Below are 14,050 nucleotides of genomic sequence, written 5' to 3'. Positions count from 1 at the left end.
TGCAGGCACGGTCTACCATGCCCAACCTGGTCTTCCTTTTTTTACAAGAAGATAAATATATATGCCTTTGAGTTAAAGCACATTAAAATAAAACTCTACCCTGAATTTTAAGATATAAAATAGAAGTTAGAGGCTTTCACATAGTGAAATGTGTACAAACTTTCTAGATGTTACTCAACAGGTTAATATTCACTTACAGCCGGGCGCGGTGGCTCAAGCCTGTAATCCCAGCACTTTGGGAGTCTGAGGCGGGTGGATCACGAGGTCAAGAGATCGAGACCATCCTGGTCAACATGGTGAAACCCCGTCTCTACTAAAAATACAAAAAATTAGCTGGGCGTGGTGGCGTGTGCCTGTAATCCCAGCTACTCAGGAGGCTGAGGCAGGAGAATTGCCTGAACCCAGGAGGCGGAGGTTGCGGTGAGCCAAGATCGCGCCATTGCACTCCAGCCTGGGTAACAAGAGCGAAACTCCGTCTCAAAAAAAAAAAAAAAAAAAAAAAAAAGAAACACTTACAAAAAGTAATTATAGAAAAATGTCTTCAAATAGAAGGCAAGAAAATATCTTCTCAATTTTTTATTTAAACAAGTCTCAGGGGGGCACAGGTTAAAAAAAAAAGATAAAAAATTCTCAAACCTATGTTTCTTTGATTTTATATCATGACAGTGTGCAAAAAGGTTTGATGAATTAAAGAGCAGTGGAAGCTCACCTGTTGACAACCAGTATAATTCCCTAATGGCTGCTGGAGAGAGTCCTGTTGAAACTTTAGCCACATATATCAAATCCTCACTTCTTGACATACATGGAGAATTTCAGGAGACTCCAGTTGGACATGATGCAGTTTCCAAAACAGGTAAGGTTTTAAACTAAAATGTAGTACTTGTCCTTATGGTAATTCTGCAAAATATATATTCTGATCAACATTTCTTTCTTTGTTTAAAGGCTAATATAAACATTAACAGAGAAATGCATTCATATTTCTATCTTCCTGAATTTTATTTATTTATTTATTTGAGACAAGGTCTTGCTCTGTTGCCCAGGCTGGAGTACAGTGGCATGATCTCAGCTCACTGCAACCTCCATCTCCCAGGCTCAAGAGGTCCTCCTGCCTCAGCCTACCGAGTAGCTGGGACTAGAGGCGTGCACCACCATGCTCAGCTAATTTTTGTATTTTTTGTAGAGATGGGGCTTTGCCATGTTGCCCAGGCTTGTCTGGAACTCCTGAGCTCAGGCCATCCGTCTGCCTCAGCCTCCCAAAGTGCTGGGATTCCAGATGTGAGCCATTGTACTTGGCCTGAAGTTTTTTTTTTTTTCTTTTGAGACAGAGTCTCACTCTTGTTGCCCAGGCTGGAGTGCAGTGGCGTGATCTGGGCTCACCGCAACCTCCGCCTCCCAGGTTCAAGTGATTCTCATGCCTCAGCCTCCCAGGTAGCTGGAATTACAGGCATGCGCCACGACACCCAGCTAATTTTTTGTATTTTTAGTAGAGATGAGCTGTCTCCATGTTGATCAGGCTGGTGTCGAACTCCTGACCTCAGATGTTCCACCCACTTCTGCTTCCTAAAGTGTTGGGATTACAGGCGTGAGCCACCGTGCCTGGCCTACTTGGCCTGAATTTTTTAAACCATGTTTACCTATGCTATTAAAAGTTTTAGGGCCAGATGCAGTGGCTCATGCCTGTAATCCTAGCACTTTAGGAGGTCAAGGTGGAGGATTACTTGAGGCCAGGAGTTCAAGACCAGCCTGGGCAATGTAGCAAGGCCCTGTCTCTACCTAAAAAATAAAAATTAGCTGAGTGTGATGGTGCACACCTGTGGTCCTAGCTACTTGAGAGGCTAAGGGGGGAGGCTTGCTCAAGCTCAGAATCTCAAGGTTACAGTGAGCTATGATCAAGCTGTTGCACTTCAGCCTAGGTGTCTGGCAAGACACTGTCTTTTAAAAAATTTAAACATTTTAAAAAATAAATACAGGTCAGATGCAATCACCAAAATCCCACTTTACTGTATCAAAATGTTCTACTCTAATCTATTGGTCTAGTTAATTTCATATATATATTTTTTACTACAAATATTCTTTTACTGTATTTTAGAGAGGTTTGCCTTATGCCCTTTACTTAATATTTCTTTTTCCTAAGAGACTTTTGCTTATTTCTCATGTTATCATTTTTCTTTTTCACAGCTACTCTTTTTGTTCTTGGAGATGGAGTTTGCACTGTGTTGCTCAGGCTGGTCTTAAACTCCTGGGCTCAAGCAATTCTCCTGCCGCAGCCTACTAAGTAGCTTGGGACTACACGTACATGCTACTATGCTGAGCTTACAGCCACTCTTTATTGTAGTCAACAAGAGCTTCAAATGACATAGTAGTGGGGTAAAAGATGTTTTCTGCAATTATATTGGAAATAATAACTGGTTTTAGAAATCCTCCGAGAGTAGTGAGTTATTTTAATTTCAGCAGCAGCAGCAGAATATTGATGTAAAAATTTGCTTCAGAAAAAGAAAACTATGCTGTTAGCTTTTGAACATTTGATCCCTATTTGTACACACCACATTAGTATTTTTTGAAATCCTTGTAACATTAGCAATTTGTGATTCATTTTTTTGTACTGTTTCTTCTATATATCTTTAGAAATACTAAAGGAAAATGCCACCCTGCCAAATACCATCTTTAGCCTTGGAAACCATGCGTTTACAGTATTACCATTTGATAAATAAAAACCCATTCTCAGCTAGAAATACTAACCCCCCGCCCTTTTTTGTATGTGTTTGTTTCTGTATTTAAGGAAGACATAGTATTGCTTCCACAAGGAATTGTTCTTCAGAAAGTGAAAATTGTACTACTCATAATGGTGGAGAAAAGACTGAAGAATCTGAAGGGTAGGAGGCTGGTTGTTTGCTAGATAAGATTTTATGCTAATATCAACTTTAAATTATAAAATATATGATTAGTGGTTATATGCATCAGTTACCATGATGTAGGAATTTCATATTACATAATTGCTGAAACTATTGGAATCAGCTTAGTTCATGTGTTAAACCAACCTAAACATTACTTATTCATGTTATTTATAAATTGGACTACAGTTTTCAAAAATTTTTATTTTTATATTTATAAATATTAGAAATAATATGTCTTAACAAAACTTTTAAAAGTAAATTTTAATACCCAAGGGAAAAAACTGCCATTAATTCTCCAACTTTAATTGGATGTGTGTTTTAGAACTATTTGAATATAATTACTCATTCTAGAAAATTTAAAATTAAAATGTCTTTCAGTATATTGCAAGTTTTGATAGTTTTGTATTGTTTTGCGTATCTTTACAATAAACTACACATTGTTAAGTGTTCACCTTGATGAATTTTGAAAATTGGATCCGCCATAGAACCATCACCCAAATCAAAACACAGAATATTTTTATTATTTCTGAAAGTTTCTTTGTATACTTACTTTTCATGGATTTTTATGAAAATCTTACTTTTTATAGATTTTCAAGTACAGCTTGCTTTACATATAATTCATGTATCGTAAAATGAACCCTTTGAAAAAATTCTGGAGGTTGATCATTGTGCTGATTGCACAGCAGTGTCAATATACTTAATGCCACTGAACTTAAAAGTAGTTAAAGTGGCAAATTTTACGTTATGAATAACCACAATAAAAAAATTCACGCCTGGCCGGGCGCGGTGGCTCAAGCCTGTAATCCCAGCACTTTGGGAGGCCGAGGCGGGTGGATCACAAGGTCGAGAGATCGAGACCAACCTGGTCAACATGGTGAAACCCCGTCTCTACTAAAAATACAAAAAATTAGCTGGGCATGGTGGCGCGTGCCTGTAATCCCAGCTACTCAGGAGGCTGAGGCAGGAGAATTGCCTGAACCCAGGAGGCGGAGGTTGCGGTGAGCCGAGATCGCGCCATTGCACTCCAGCCTGGGTAACAAGAGCGAAACTCCGTCTCAAAAAAAAAAAAAAAAAAAAAAAAAAAAAGAAAAAAAAAAAATTCACGCCTTTAAAGTGTGTAGTTCAGTTATTTTTAGTTTATTCACACAGTCTTGAGGATTTTCTTTTGAGACAGTCTCGCTGTGTCGCCCAAGCTGGAAGCAATGGCACCATCTCGGCTCTCTGCAACTTCTGCCTCCTAGGCTCAAGTAATTCTCGTGCTTCAGCCACCTGAGTAGCTGGGACTACACTTGCGTGCCACCATGCCCAGCTAATTTTTGTATTTTTAGTACAGATGGGCTTTCACCGTGATGGCCAGCCTGGTCTTGAACTCTTGGCCTCAAGTGATCTGCCTGCCTCAGCCTCCCACTGTGCCTGGCTGTATTCACACAGATTTTTAAAATGATTGGTTGGTTTGTGTGAAACAAAAATTTGCCAAAAATTTTTATTGAAATCGTCTAATATTTTATAATGTAGTCCAAAAAACTATGGAAACTTTATGTTTCATTATGTCAGTTATTACCTGTTTATGTTTTGACGGTAATTTCTTTCGAAGAGCAATTTGTGAAAATTTGTTTAAATTCTTTTGACTTTGATAGAGCATTGATTACAATCCTTTTTCTGGTAGCTCAATTTTGTTTCTTTTTTTTTTTTTTTTTTTTTTTTTGTAGAGACATGGTCTCACTGTGTTGCCCAGTCTGGTCCCAAAGTCCTGGGCTCAAGTAATTCTCCCCATCTAAGGATCCCAAAGTGCTGGGATTATAGTTGGGAGCCACCATGCCTGGCCCTCCAATAATATATTTTTTTTGTATCAGAAATGTGTGAATTAAACACACAATTCAATTAAATTCATGTTGTAGGACAGTATGTCTCTGTTCTCTTCCTTTGTAATGATATGAAAGCAGATGTAAGATCTCACTGATGTTTCTTTTTGAGGTAATACAATTTTTTAAAATTTGTTTTTCAAACAGAGTGTCACTCTCTCACCCAAGATGGAGTGCAGTGATGTGATCATGACTCACTGCAGCTTGACCTTCCTGGGCTCAGGTGGTCCTCCCACTTCAGCCTCCTGAGTAGCTGGGACCACAGGCACACACCACCATGCTCAGCTAATTTTTAATTTTTTTCTGTAGAGATGAGGTTTCACCATTTTGCCCAGGCTGATCTGAAACTCCTGGGCTCAAGCAGTCCTCCTGCCTTGGCCTCCCAAAGTGCTGGGATTGCAGGCATGAGTCGCCATGTCCAGCCGACATAATTTTCAAAGGAAGTAAATGCAAGGAGATTATAATTTTTTGTAGCAAACCTCTGATGTATCATTTAAACTTGTGCTTAAATTATTATTAAATATGTAAATAAGCACATTGTAGTCTTAGAAATGCTTTGATTACATTTGTTAATTTATATTTGATGTATTCACATTTTATGTATGTGAATGCCTAGAAGCAAACTTTTTTGCTATTAAAAATAACAAAGCAATGCTAGTTTTTTTCATTTGATTCTTTAATGAAGAATTGTAGCTATTTTTCCTTTTTTAAAAAAATGTGAAAATTTTAGCATTTAATAATAACCTCCCCCCGACACCCATAACCATGTAAAAGTGCTGTTCTTTGTTCCTCACAGGAATTAAAGTGTGCTGCTTAATTTTTCTTTGTGATATGATATTATTTTTATAAACCTTATTTTTAATGTGTAACTTGAAAAATTTCAAACTGTAAATTATTAGTCCTGTGGTAACAACACTTTATTTGTTTTATTAAATATGTAATTTGCTAAAATTAGTCATAATCTAAGATGTGATCAGGCTTGCAAGACACTTGAAAAATGTCAAGACCCTATAAAAATGATTTGTGGTCAGAATTTTCAAACACATCTTGTTCTCTTCCCTTCACTAAATGTCAGTGGTCTTGGCTCCTTTTCCAAAACTCTAATAATTTCATTTTTGTGTAACATTTTTTGTGAAGGCCAAACATGGTGATCCATGTATGTGATGAAGCAAAAAACTTAAAAGAAGATTTTATTTGTCCACGAGATCTTTTGATATCAGAAATGAAGTACTTTGCTGAATATTTATCTATGGATGCCCAGCGCTGGGAAGAGGTGGACATTTCAGTTCATTGTGACGTTCACATTTTCAACTGGTTGATAAAATATGTTAAAAGGAACACTGAGGAGAATAAAGATTGTGAGATGCCCACTTTAGGTAAAAAAAACTATCTGTTGCTTATTTTGTAGTGAAATTTGTGTGTTGCCTGGTAGTTTCTTCAGGCCAATATATATTTTATATATATATATATAAATTTGAGATGGAGCCTCACTCTGTTGCCCAGGCTGGAGTACGATGGCACGATCTCAGCTCACTGCAACCTCCACCTCCTGGGTTAGCATTCTCCTGCCTCAGCCTCCTAAGTAGCTGGGATTGCAGGCACGTGCCACCATGCCTGGCTAATTTTTGTATTTTTATTAGAGACAGGGTCTTGTTATGTTGGCCAGGCTGGTCTCGAACTCCTGAACTTGTGATCTGCCCACCTTCGCCTCCCAAAGTGTTGAGATTACAGGTGTTAGCCACCGCACCTGGCCTAATATTTTTCATTTTAGAAAAGGTATGAGCCGGGCACGGTGGCTCAAGCCTGTAATCCCAGCACTTTGGGAGGCTGAGGCGGGTGGATCACGAGGTCAAGAGATCGAGACCACCCTGGTCAACATGGTGAAACCCCGTCTCTACTAAAAATGCAAAACATTAGCTGAGCATGGTGGCACGTGCCTGTAATCCCAGCTACTTAGGAGGCTGAGGCAGGAGACTTGCCTGAACCCAGGAGGCGGAGGTTGCGGTGAGCCGAGATCGCGCCATTGCACTCCAGCCTGAGTAACAAGAGTGAAACTCCGTCTCAAAAAAAAAAAAAAAAGAAAAGGTAGTTATGTTAGGTAGGGCATGGTGGCTGACACCTGTAGTCTCAACACTTTGGGAGGCTGAGACAGGTGGATCACTTGAAGCCAGGAGTTCGAGACCAGCCTGGCCAACATGATGAAACCCTCTCTCTACTAAAAAAATACAAAATTGCTGGGCGCGGTGGCTCACGTAATAGGTTTTTTTTTTTTTGGAAACGGAGTCTTACTCTATCGCCCAGACTGGAGTGCAATGGCGTGATCTTGGCTTACTGCAACGACCCCATTATGGGTTCAAGCAATTTTCCTGCCTCAGCCTCCTGAGTAGCTGGGATTACAGGCATATGCCACCATGCCTGGCTAATTTTTGTATTTTTAGTAGAGATGGGTTTTACCATGTTGGTCAGACTGGTCTCGAACTCCTGACCTCGTGATCCACCAACCTCAGCCTCCCAAAGTGCTGGGATTACAGGTGTGAGCCACCAGGCCTGGCCTTTCGTTGTCTTTTTAAATGGATTTTTTTTTTAATTTCTCTATTTCAAATGTGATAAATACAGGCAGATACAACCCACATAAAGAAAAACCCATTAAGATTCTCAGTTTTTAAGATTGTGAAGGGGTCCTGAGATCAAAAGTTCAAAAACCAGTGTTCTAAATGATAGCATACTAGTAGAATTACCTTAGTAATATTTCAATGGGCATATACTTGTATAACACACTTTTAGTTTAATAGTCTTTCTATGCACTAGAATTGCTATTTACAGTAGTATTAAAAGAGAACTCTTACTGGAAAATAAATCTATACTGACAGTGTAAAAGTCTTCCAAAAAAGTTAATAATGTATTATATTCTTTAGTGATCAAATTAATAGGAAAAGTTTCTAGTTGCCCTTAAGTAAAAATTACAAGATTGCTAAATCAAAAATTTCAGCCAGAGTCCAGACATTCCAGACTAATTGGCTATCCAGACATTCCAGATTAATCGGCTATAATATGTATGTGTGAAATAAAAATCAAAACATGTAGAGAGAAAAAAATTATTTGATTCAGCATATTTATGTGTGTAGCAAAGGTAAAAGAAATGCAGCAAGCCTCGCCTGCATGGTAAAACCCCATCTCTACTAAAAATACCAAAAAAATTAACCTGGTGTGGGGGTGCACACCTGTAGTCCTAGCTACTTAGGAGGCTGAGGCAGGAGAATCACTTGAATCATTGCAACCGGAGGCGAGTTTGTAGTGAGCTGAGATTGCACCACTGTACTCCAGCCTGAGCAACAGAGCCAGACTCCATCTCAAAAAAAAAAATAATAATAATAAAAATAAAGCTGGGCTTGGTGGCTTACAGCTGTAATCCCAGCACATTAGGAGCCTGAGGCATATGGATCATGAGGTAAGGTGTTCAAGACCAGCCTGGTCAATATGGTGAAACCCCGTCTCTACTAAAAATACCAAAATTAGCCAGGCATAGTGGCAGGCGCCTGTAGTCCCCCATCTGAAAGGGAGGAAGGGAGGAAAACTAGTCATTCAGTTATCTTTGACCTTAAATCAGTGGCTTTAAATATAAGCATTTACAAAAGCAGTCTTTATTCTAACCAGGAAAACTACCAAAATGCCTAATTAAATTTCTAATAATCCAGCCACTGGTTCCTAACTGGAATGGGGTATATTACCATTTCCTGAGGAGGAGCTTTTTCACCAGCTTCTTCCTCCCTTCACCATTTGTATTGAAGAGCTTTGAATCTAGAATTGTTATATAGAAAAAGGTTGGGATTACTTATTTTAACCATTGTTTAGTCCTTTATTTAGAATTGTCTTAGTACTGTAATGATGCAACACAGTGCTTTTTTCTTTTCCTTAAATGTACCTCATGGGAAATGACAGGTTTGCTAAACTACAGCATCAGGCAGCATCCCCCTTTCTCTCTGTATGCCTGAAAGCTCACTCATTATGCCTTTAGGAAACAAGTTTAGTACTCTGCAGTAGTAAATTTTTTCTTACCTTTCAGAATCTCTTACAATTAAATATCTTTTCATAACAAGCCTTAAACTCTTTTTAAAATAACTGTTCTAATGACAAGTGCTCTCATTAGTAATTTTAAACTTTTTCTATTACTTTTATTTGCAGTGAATTATAGTCTCAATTATCTTCTTCCCTGATGTAGTCAAGAAGATTACATGTATCTTTAGCAGGAGTCTTTTTACTTTATATGAATCTAACTCCAGGGTGAATTTATTGTGCATTTTCTATATACCCTAAGTTTTACCATTGAATTTTCTTTCTTTTACGTATCTAACTCCATAACCTATAGTAAGTATTATATTAAATTATTATTATAGTAACATCCTCTTTTAAGGTGAGAAGGAGCCTGTTCAGAGGAGATTGGGGTACTCATCAAAAGGAAAATCTAATTTATTTATTTCTTTTTTTTTTTAGAGCCAGGAAATGTCATTTCAATTCTTATTTCTTCAGAGTTTTTACAAATGGATTCATTAGTAAGTATTGACTTAAAAAAAATCAGAGTGCTTCTATTCACTTACACTTTCTTTTCCTTCAAGTGTCTACAAAATTCTGAGATACTCTACTAAAATTATTAATTCAAAAACAATTTTCAAAATTACTGTTAATTCAAGAGCATGATTTTTTTTTTTAACAGAGTCCCAGGCTGGAGTGCAGTGGCATGATGTCAGCTCATTGCAACTTCTGCCTCCCAGGCTCAAATGATCCTCCCACTGCAGCCTCCCGAGTAGCTGGAACTACAGGTGCATGTCACTATGCCCAGCTAATTTTTCTATTTTTTATAAGATGAGATTTTGCTATTTTGCCCAGGCTGGTCTCTAACTCTTAATCTCAAGCAATCCACCTGCCTTGGCCTCCCAAAGTGCTGGGGACAGGTGTGAGCCACCACACCTAGCCAGAATACTCCTTTTCTATGTTAGCAAATGTGATGTTTGTTTATTTGATTCTTTGGGGTTTGTACTAGTTCCCTGTATTCTTTTATTTTTTTAAATAGAGATGGGGGGGCAGGTCTTGCTATGTTACCCATGCTGGTCTCAAACTCCTGGGCTTAAGTGACTTGACCTCCCAAAGTCCTGGGATGACAGGTATGAGCCACCAGCCCTGGCCAATTCTCTGTATTCTTTCTACTCCTTAGCTCTTCCCCATTTAGCCCAGCTGATACCAGTTGTTTCAGGGAAGGGTTACAGAAAAACAGCAGAAACTAAACGAGTTTTTTAGTTTTGAAATTTTTGAAATATTTGAGTTTTGAAATATAAGCCCCAAAGGATATTTTTTATGCCATAAGCATAAATGTTTGGAAGAATACATTTTTAGCCTCTCTTTACTTTTTTTTTTTTTTTTTTTTTTTTTGAGACAGAGTTTCACTCTTGTTACCCAGGCTGGAGTGCAATGGCGCGATCTCGGCTCACCGCAACCTCCGCTTCCTAGGTTCAGGCAATTCTCCTGTCTCAGCCTCCTGAGTAGCTGGGATTACAGGCACGCGCCACCATGCCCAGCTAATTTTTTTGTATTTTTAGTAGAAACGGGGTTTCACCATGTTGACCAAGATGGTCTCGATCTCTTGACCTCGTGATCCACCCGCCTCGGCCTCCCAAAGTGCTGGGATTACAGGCTTGAGCCACCGCGCCCGGCGCCTCTCTTTACTTTTAAAGTAAATGAACATACCTCAGGTTGGAGAAAGAAGTAAAGATGAGAGCAAACCCAACACAACTGAGAAAATTCTGAATTGACTGAAATTTTGTTTCTGCCACCCAAGGAAAAGGAGCTTTAATGTTACAACTAAGTTTAATTATAAGAAGTTACAGACTGGGCACAGTGGCTCACGCCTATAATCCCAGCACTTGGGAGGCCAAGGCAGGCAGATCACGAGGTCAGGAGTTTAAGACCAGCCTGGCCAACATGGTGAAACCCCATCTCTACTAAAAATACAAAAATTAGCTGGGCATGGTGGTGGGCGCCTATAAGCCCAGCTATTAAGGAGGCTGTGGCAGGAGAATAACTTGAACCTGGGAGGTGGAGGTTGCAGAGAGGTGAGATTGTGCCATGGCACTCCAGCCTGGGCAACAGAGCAAGACTCATCTCGACAAAAGAAAAAAACAAGTTACATATTCTATACACTTGAGTTTATAGGCTAAGAGTTATACCTGCCACAATTTTAAAACATGCGTTATTATTTGAAATATTCTAAAGAAGGTTGAAAACAATTTTTTAGGTATGTATATATATGTTGTTACAAATTAGACCGGGATTGCCTTTGGAACCGTGTAGATTAAGTCAAATAGGCAAAACACAGTTAGTGTCTAACAACATATGGATTAGACTTTTAATGGATTTTATCTTTGAAAGGTATTGCTGTGATATTATCGTTCATGCTACTGTTTTCAACATTTATTTTCTGTTAATTTTTCAGGTTGAACAGTGTATTCAGTATTGCCACAAAAATATGAATGCCATAGTAGCTACCCCATGCAACATGAACTGTATTAATGCAAATCTTCTCACACGTATAGCTGATCTGTTCACACACAATGAAGTTGATGATTTAAAGGACAAAAAAGATAAGTTTAGAAGGTAATTTCAAAAATTTAATTTTAAACCTAATAACCTTGTTGAAAGAAATATATTTCTATTTCCTATTTCATGTGAGTGAAATATTTTTCTTTTTCTTTTTTGAGAAATTTTTCTTTTTCTTTTTTGAGAAAGGTTCTCACTCTGTTATTTAGGCTGGAGTGCAGTGGTACAGTCTTGGCTCACTGTACCCTCAAGCTCCTGAGCTCAAGTGATCCTCCCACCTCAGCCTCCCAAGTAGCTGGGACTACAGGCATGCACCACTATGCCCCGCTAACTTAAAAATTTTTTTGTGTGTGTAGAGACAGGGTCTCACTTTGTTGCCCAGTTTTTGAAATTAATTTTTACTCTCTCTTTTCACTTATAGTTAGCTTATTCTTTTTATTATGTTGACACTGGGTCTCTGTCACCCAGGCTGGAGTGCAGTAGCAAGATCTCAGCTGCAACCTTCACCTCCAGGCTCAAGCTATCCTTCTACCTCAGCCTTCCAACCAGCTGGAACCACAGGCACATGCCACCATGCACAGCTAATTTTTGTATTTTTTGTAGCAATGGGGTTTTGCTACGTTGCCTAGCCTGGTCTTGAACTCCTGGGCTCAAGTGATCCACCCCACTCAGCCTCCCAAAGTGTCGGGATTACAGGTGTGAACCACCATACCTGGCCAAAATACTCTATTTTTAGAATGTATATAGAAATACATTTTTATTTTATTTTAAATGAAGTAAAGTGAAGTAAAATTTATCCAGAGCCAATGACTCAAGATAAAAATTAGTAATTAGTTACTTTGTAATAACTAATTACTAATTAGTTACTTTGTAGTAACTAATTACTGGTCTTGAATTCCTGATCTCAGGTGATATGTATGATGTATAATCCTATATGTATAATGGACATATGAACATACAGCGATAGTAAATTATTTTAAAAATTATAGACACTACTCAAGAGGCTGAGGTGGAATAATTGCTTGAGGCCAGATGTTCAGAGCTGAAGGGCACTACAGTTATCCCAGTGAATAGCCACTGCACTCCAGCCTGGGCAATATAGCAAGACCCATTTCTAAAAAAATAAAAATTATTAGCCGGGCGCGGTGGCTCAAGCCTGTAATCCCAGCACTTTGGGAGGCCGAGGTGGGTGGATCACGAGGTCGAGAGATCAAGACCATCCTGGTCAACACAGTGAAACCCCGTCTCTACTAAAAATACAAAAAATTAGGTGGGCATGGTGGCGCGTGCCTGTAATCCCAGCTACTCAGGAGGCTGAGGCAGGAGAATTGCCTGAACCCAGGAGGCGGAGGTTGCGGTGAGCCGAGATCGCGCCATTGCACTCCAGCCTGGGTAACAAGAGCGAAACTCTGTCTCAAAAAAAAAAAATAAATAAATAAAAATAAAAATAAAAATTATTAAAACAGACCTTAGATAAAGGGAAGAGTGGTGTGAAATGAGGTCAGCAGTGGTTATATCATTTAGGGGCCACTTAGGTCATAGCAAAGAGGATATACTTTATGTATGAATGGAAGCAGGGGAGTGATGTGATCTGTTTTGTTTTTAAGAGACCGTTTTTGTTGCTATGTGGAGAATAGACTTTAGGGATGTAAGAGGCAAGCAGACCTGTTAAGAGCTGGTGCAGTAGTCTGTTGAGAAATGAACTAGAGTAGAAACAACAGAGCTGGAAAGAAGTAGATGGATTCAGTTATTAGATTTGACAGATACATTAACGTAATGATGTGGGAAGAGAGAGAGGGTTCCAGGATAGTTACTAGGTTTTCAGCTGAGCAACTAAGTGGATGGTAGTGCTATTAATGGAGAAAGGAATGAGGGAGAAGGGATGGGGTGAGGGAAATTAAGAGACAGATTTAGGTCTTTTTGAGATTGTTTAACATACTTCTTGGACATCCAGGTGGGATGGCAGGTGGATAACTGGATATATTTAGTCTGGAGTTTAGGTCAAAGGTCAGGACTTAAAATTGAAATTTATGAGTAAATGGGATTTGAAACCATGGAACTGGATCGGAGTTCCATAGCAAGAGACCATACATTTTTTGTATGTCCTGTTCAGTAAATCTTTGCCTCCCTAAAAGTGCTAAAGACATTGTCCTATGTTCTTCTGTTACTCATCTTGAATTAATTTTTTTGTATATCATGAGATAGGGGTCAAGGGTTTTGTTTTTTTTTTTTCCAAAATAGATACCTGGTTGACAGAATACCATATGTTAAAAAGAACATTCTTTCCCCCACTGAATTGGAGTGGCACTTTTACTATATGTGAGGTCTGTGAGAGATCTGTTTCCAAATTGTCCTTTTTGTTATATTGATTTTTGTCTATCCTTGTATCAGTAGCACACTTTTTTTTTTTTTTTTGACACAGAGTTTTGTTTTTTGTTTTTTTTTTTGAGACAGAGCTCTTGTCACCCCGGCTGGAATGCAATCATGTGATCACGGCTCACTGTACGCTCTGCCTCCCGGGTTCATGCAATTCTTCTGCCTCAGCCTTCCAAATAGCTTGGATTATAGGCACCCACCACTACACCCAGCTAACTTTTGTATTTTTAGTAGAGACGGGGTTTCACCATGCTGGCCAGGCTGGTCTTGAACTCCTGATCTCAGATGATCTGCCCTCTTCACCCTCCCAAAGTGCTGAGATTACAGGCA

At 38.9% G+C, this 14,050-nt stretch overlaps 1 protein-coding gene across 7 annotated transcripts in view; it reads left to right on the top strand.

Moving 5' to 3' along the window:
- The window catches only part of SANBR (SANT and BTB domain regulator of CSR), an 87,400-nt gene that overhangs the window by 5,359 nt on the left and 67,991 nt on the right, over window positions 1-14,050 (top strand). For 6 of the 7 annotated variants that reach the window (XR_005577717.2, XR_012517720.1, XR_012517722.1 and 3 more), the window contains exons 4-8: window positions 667-853; window positions 2,780-2,873; window positions 5,894-6,132; window positions 9,248-9,306; window positions 11,241-11,401. Coding sequence is in view for 4 of the 7 variants with exons in the window: in XM_039463357.2 (XP_039319291.1) it covers window positions 667-853; window positions 2,780-2,873; window positions 5,894-6,132; window positions 9,248-9,306; window positions 11,241-11,401 (740 nt within the window). In the remaining 3 variants the exon portion in view is untranslated. The remainder of the gene's footprint in view (window positions 1-666; window positions 854-2,779; window positions 2,874-5,893; window positions 6,133-9,247; window positions 9,307-11,240; window positions 11,402-14,050) is intronic. The other variant, XM_074399491.1, reaches the window with a different exon arrangement.

The sequence above is a fragment of the Saimiri boliviensis genome, chromosome 1, assembly GCF_048565385.1.
Source record: "Saimiri boliviensis isolate mSaiBol1 chromosome 1, mSaiBol1.pri, whole genome shotgun sequence".
Classification (NCBI taxonomy): Eukaryota; Metazoa; Chordata; class Mammalia; order Primates; family Cebidae; genus Saimiri; species Saimiri boliviensis.
Note: the sequence above shows the minus strand (reverse complement) of the source record. Positions and strands in the feature narration are given on the sequence as shown.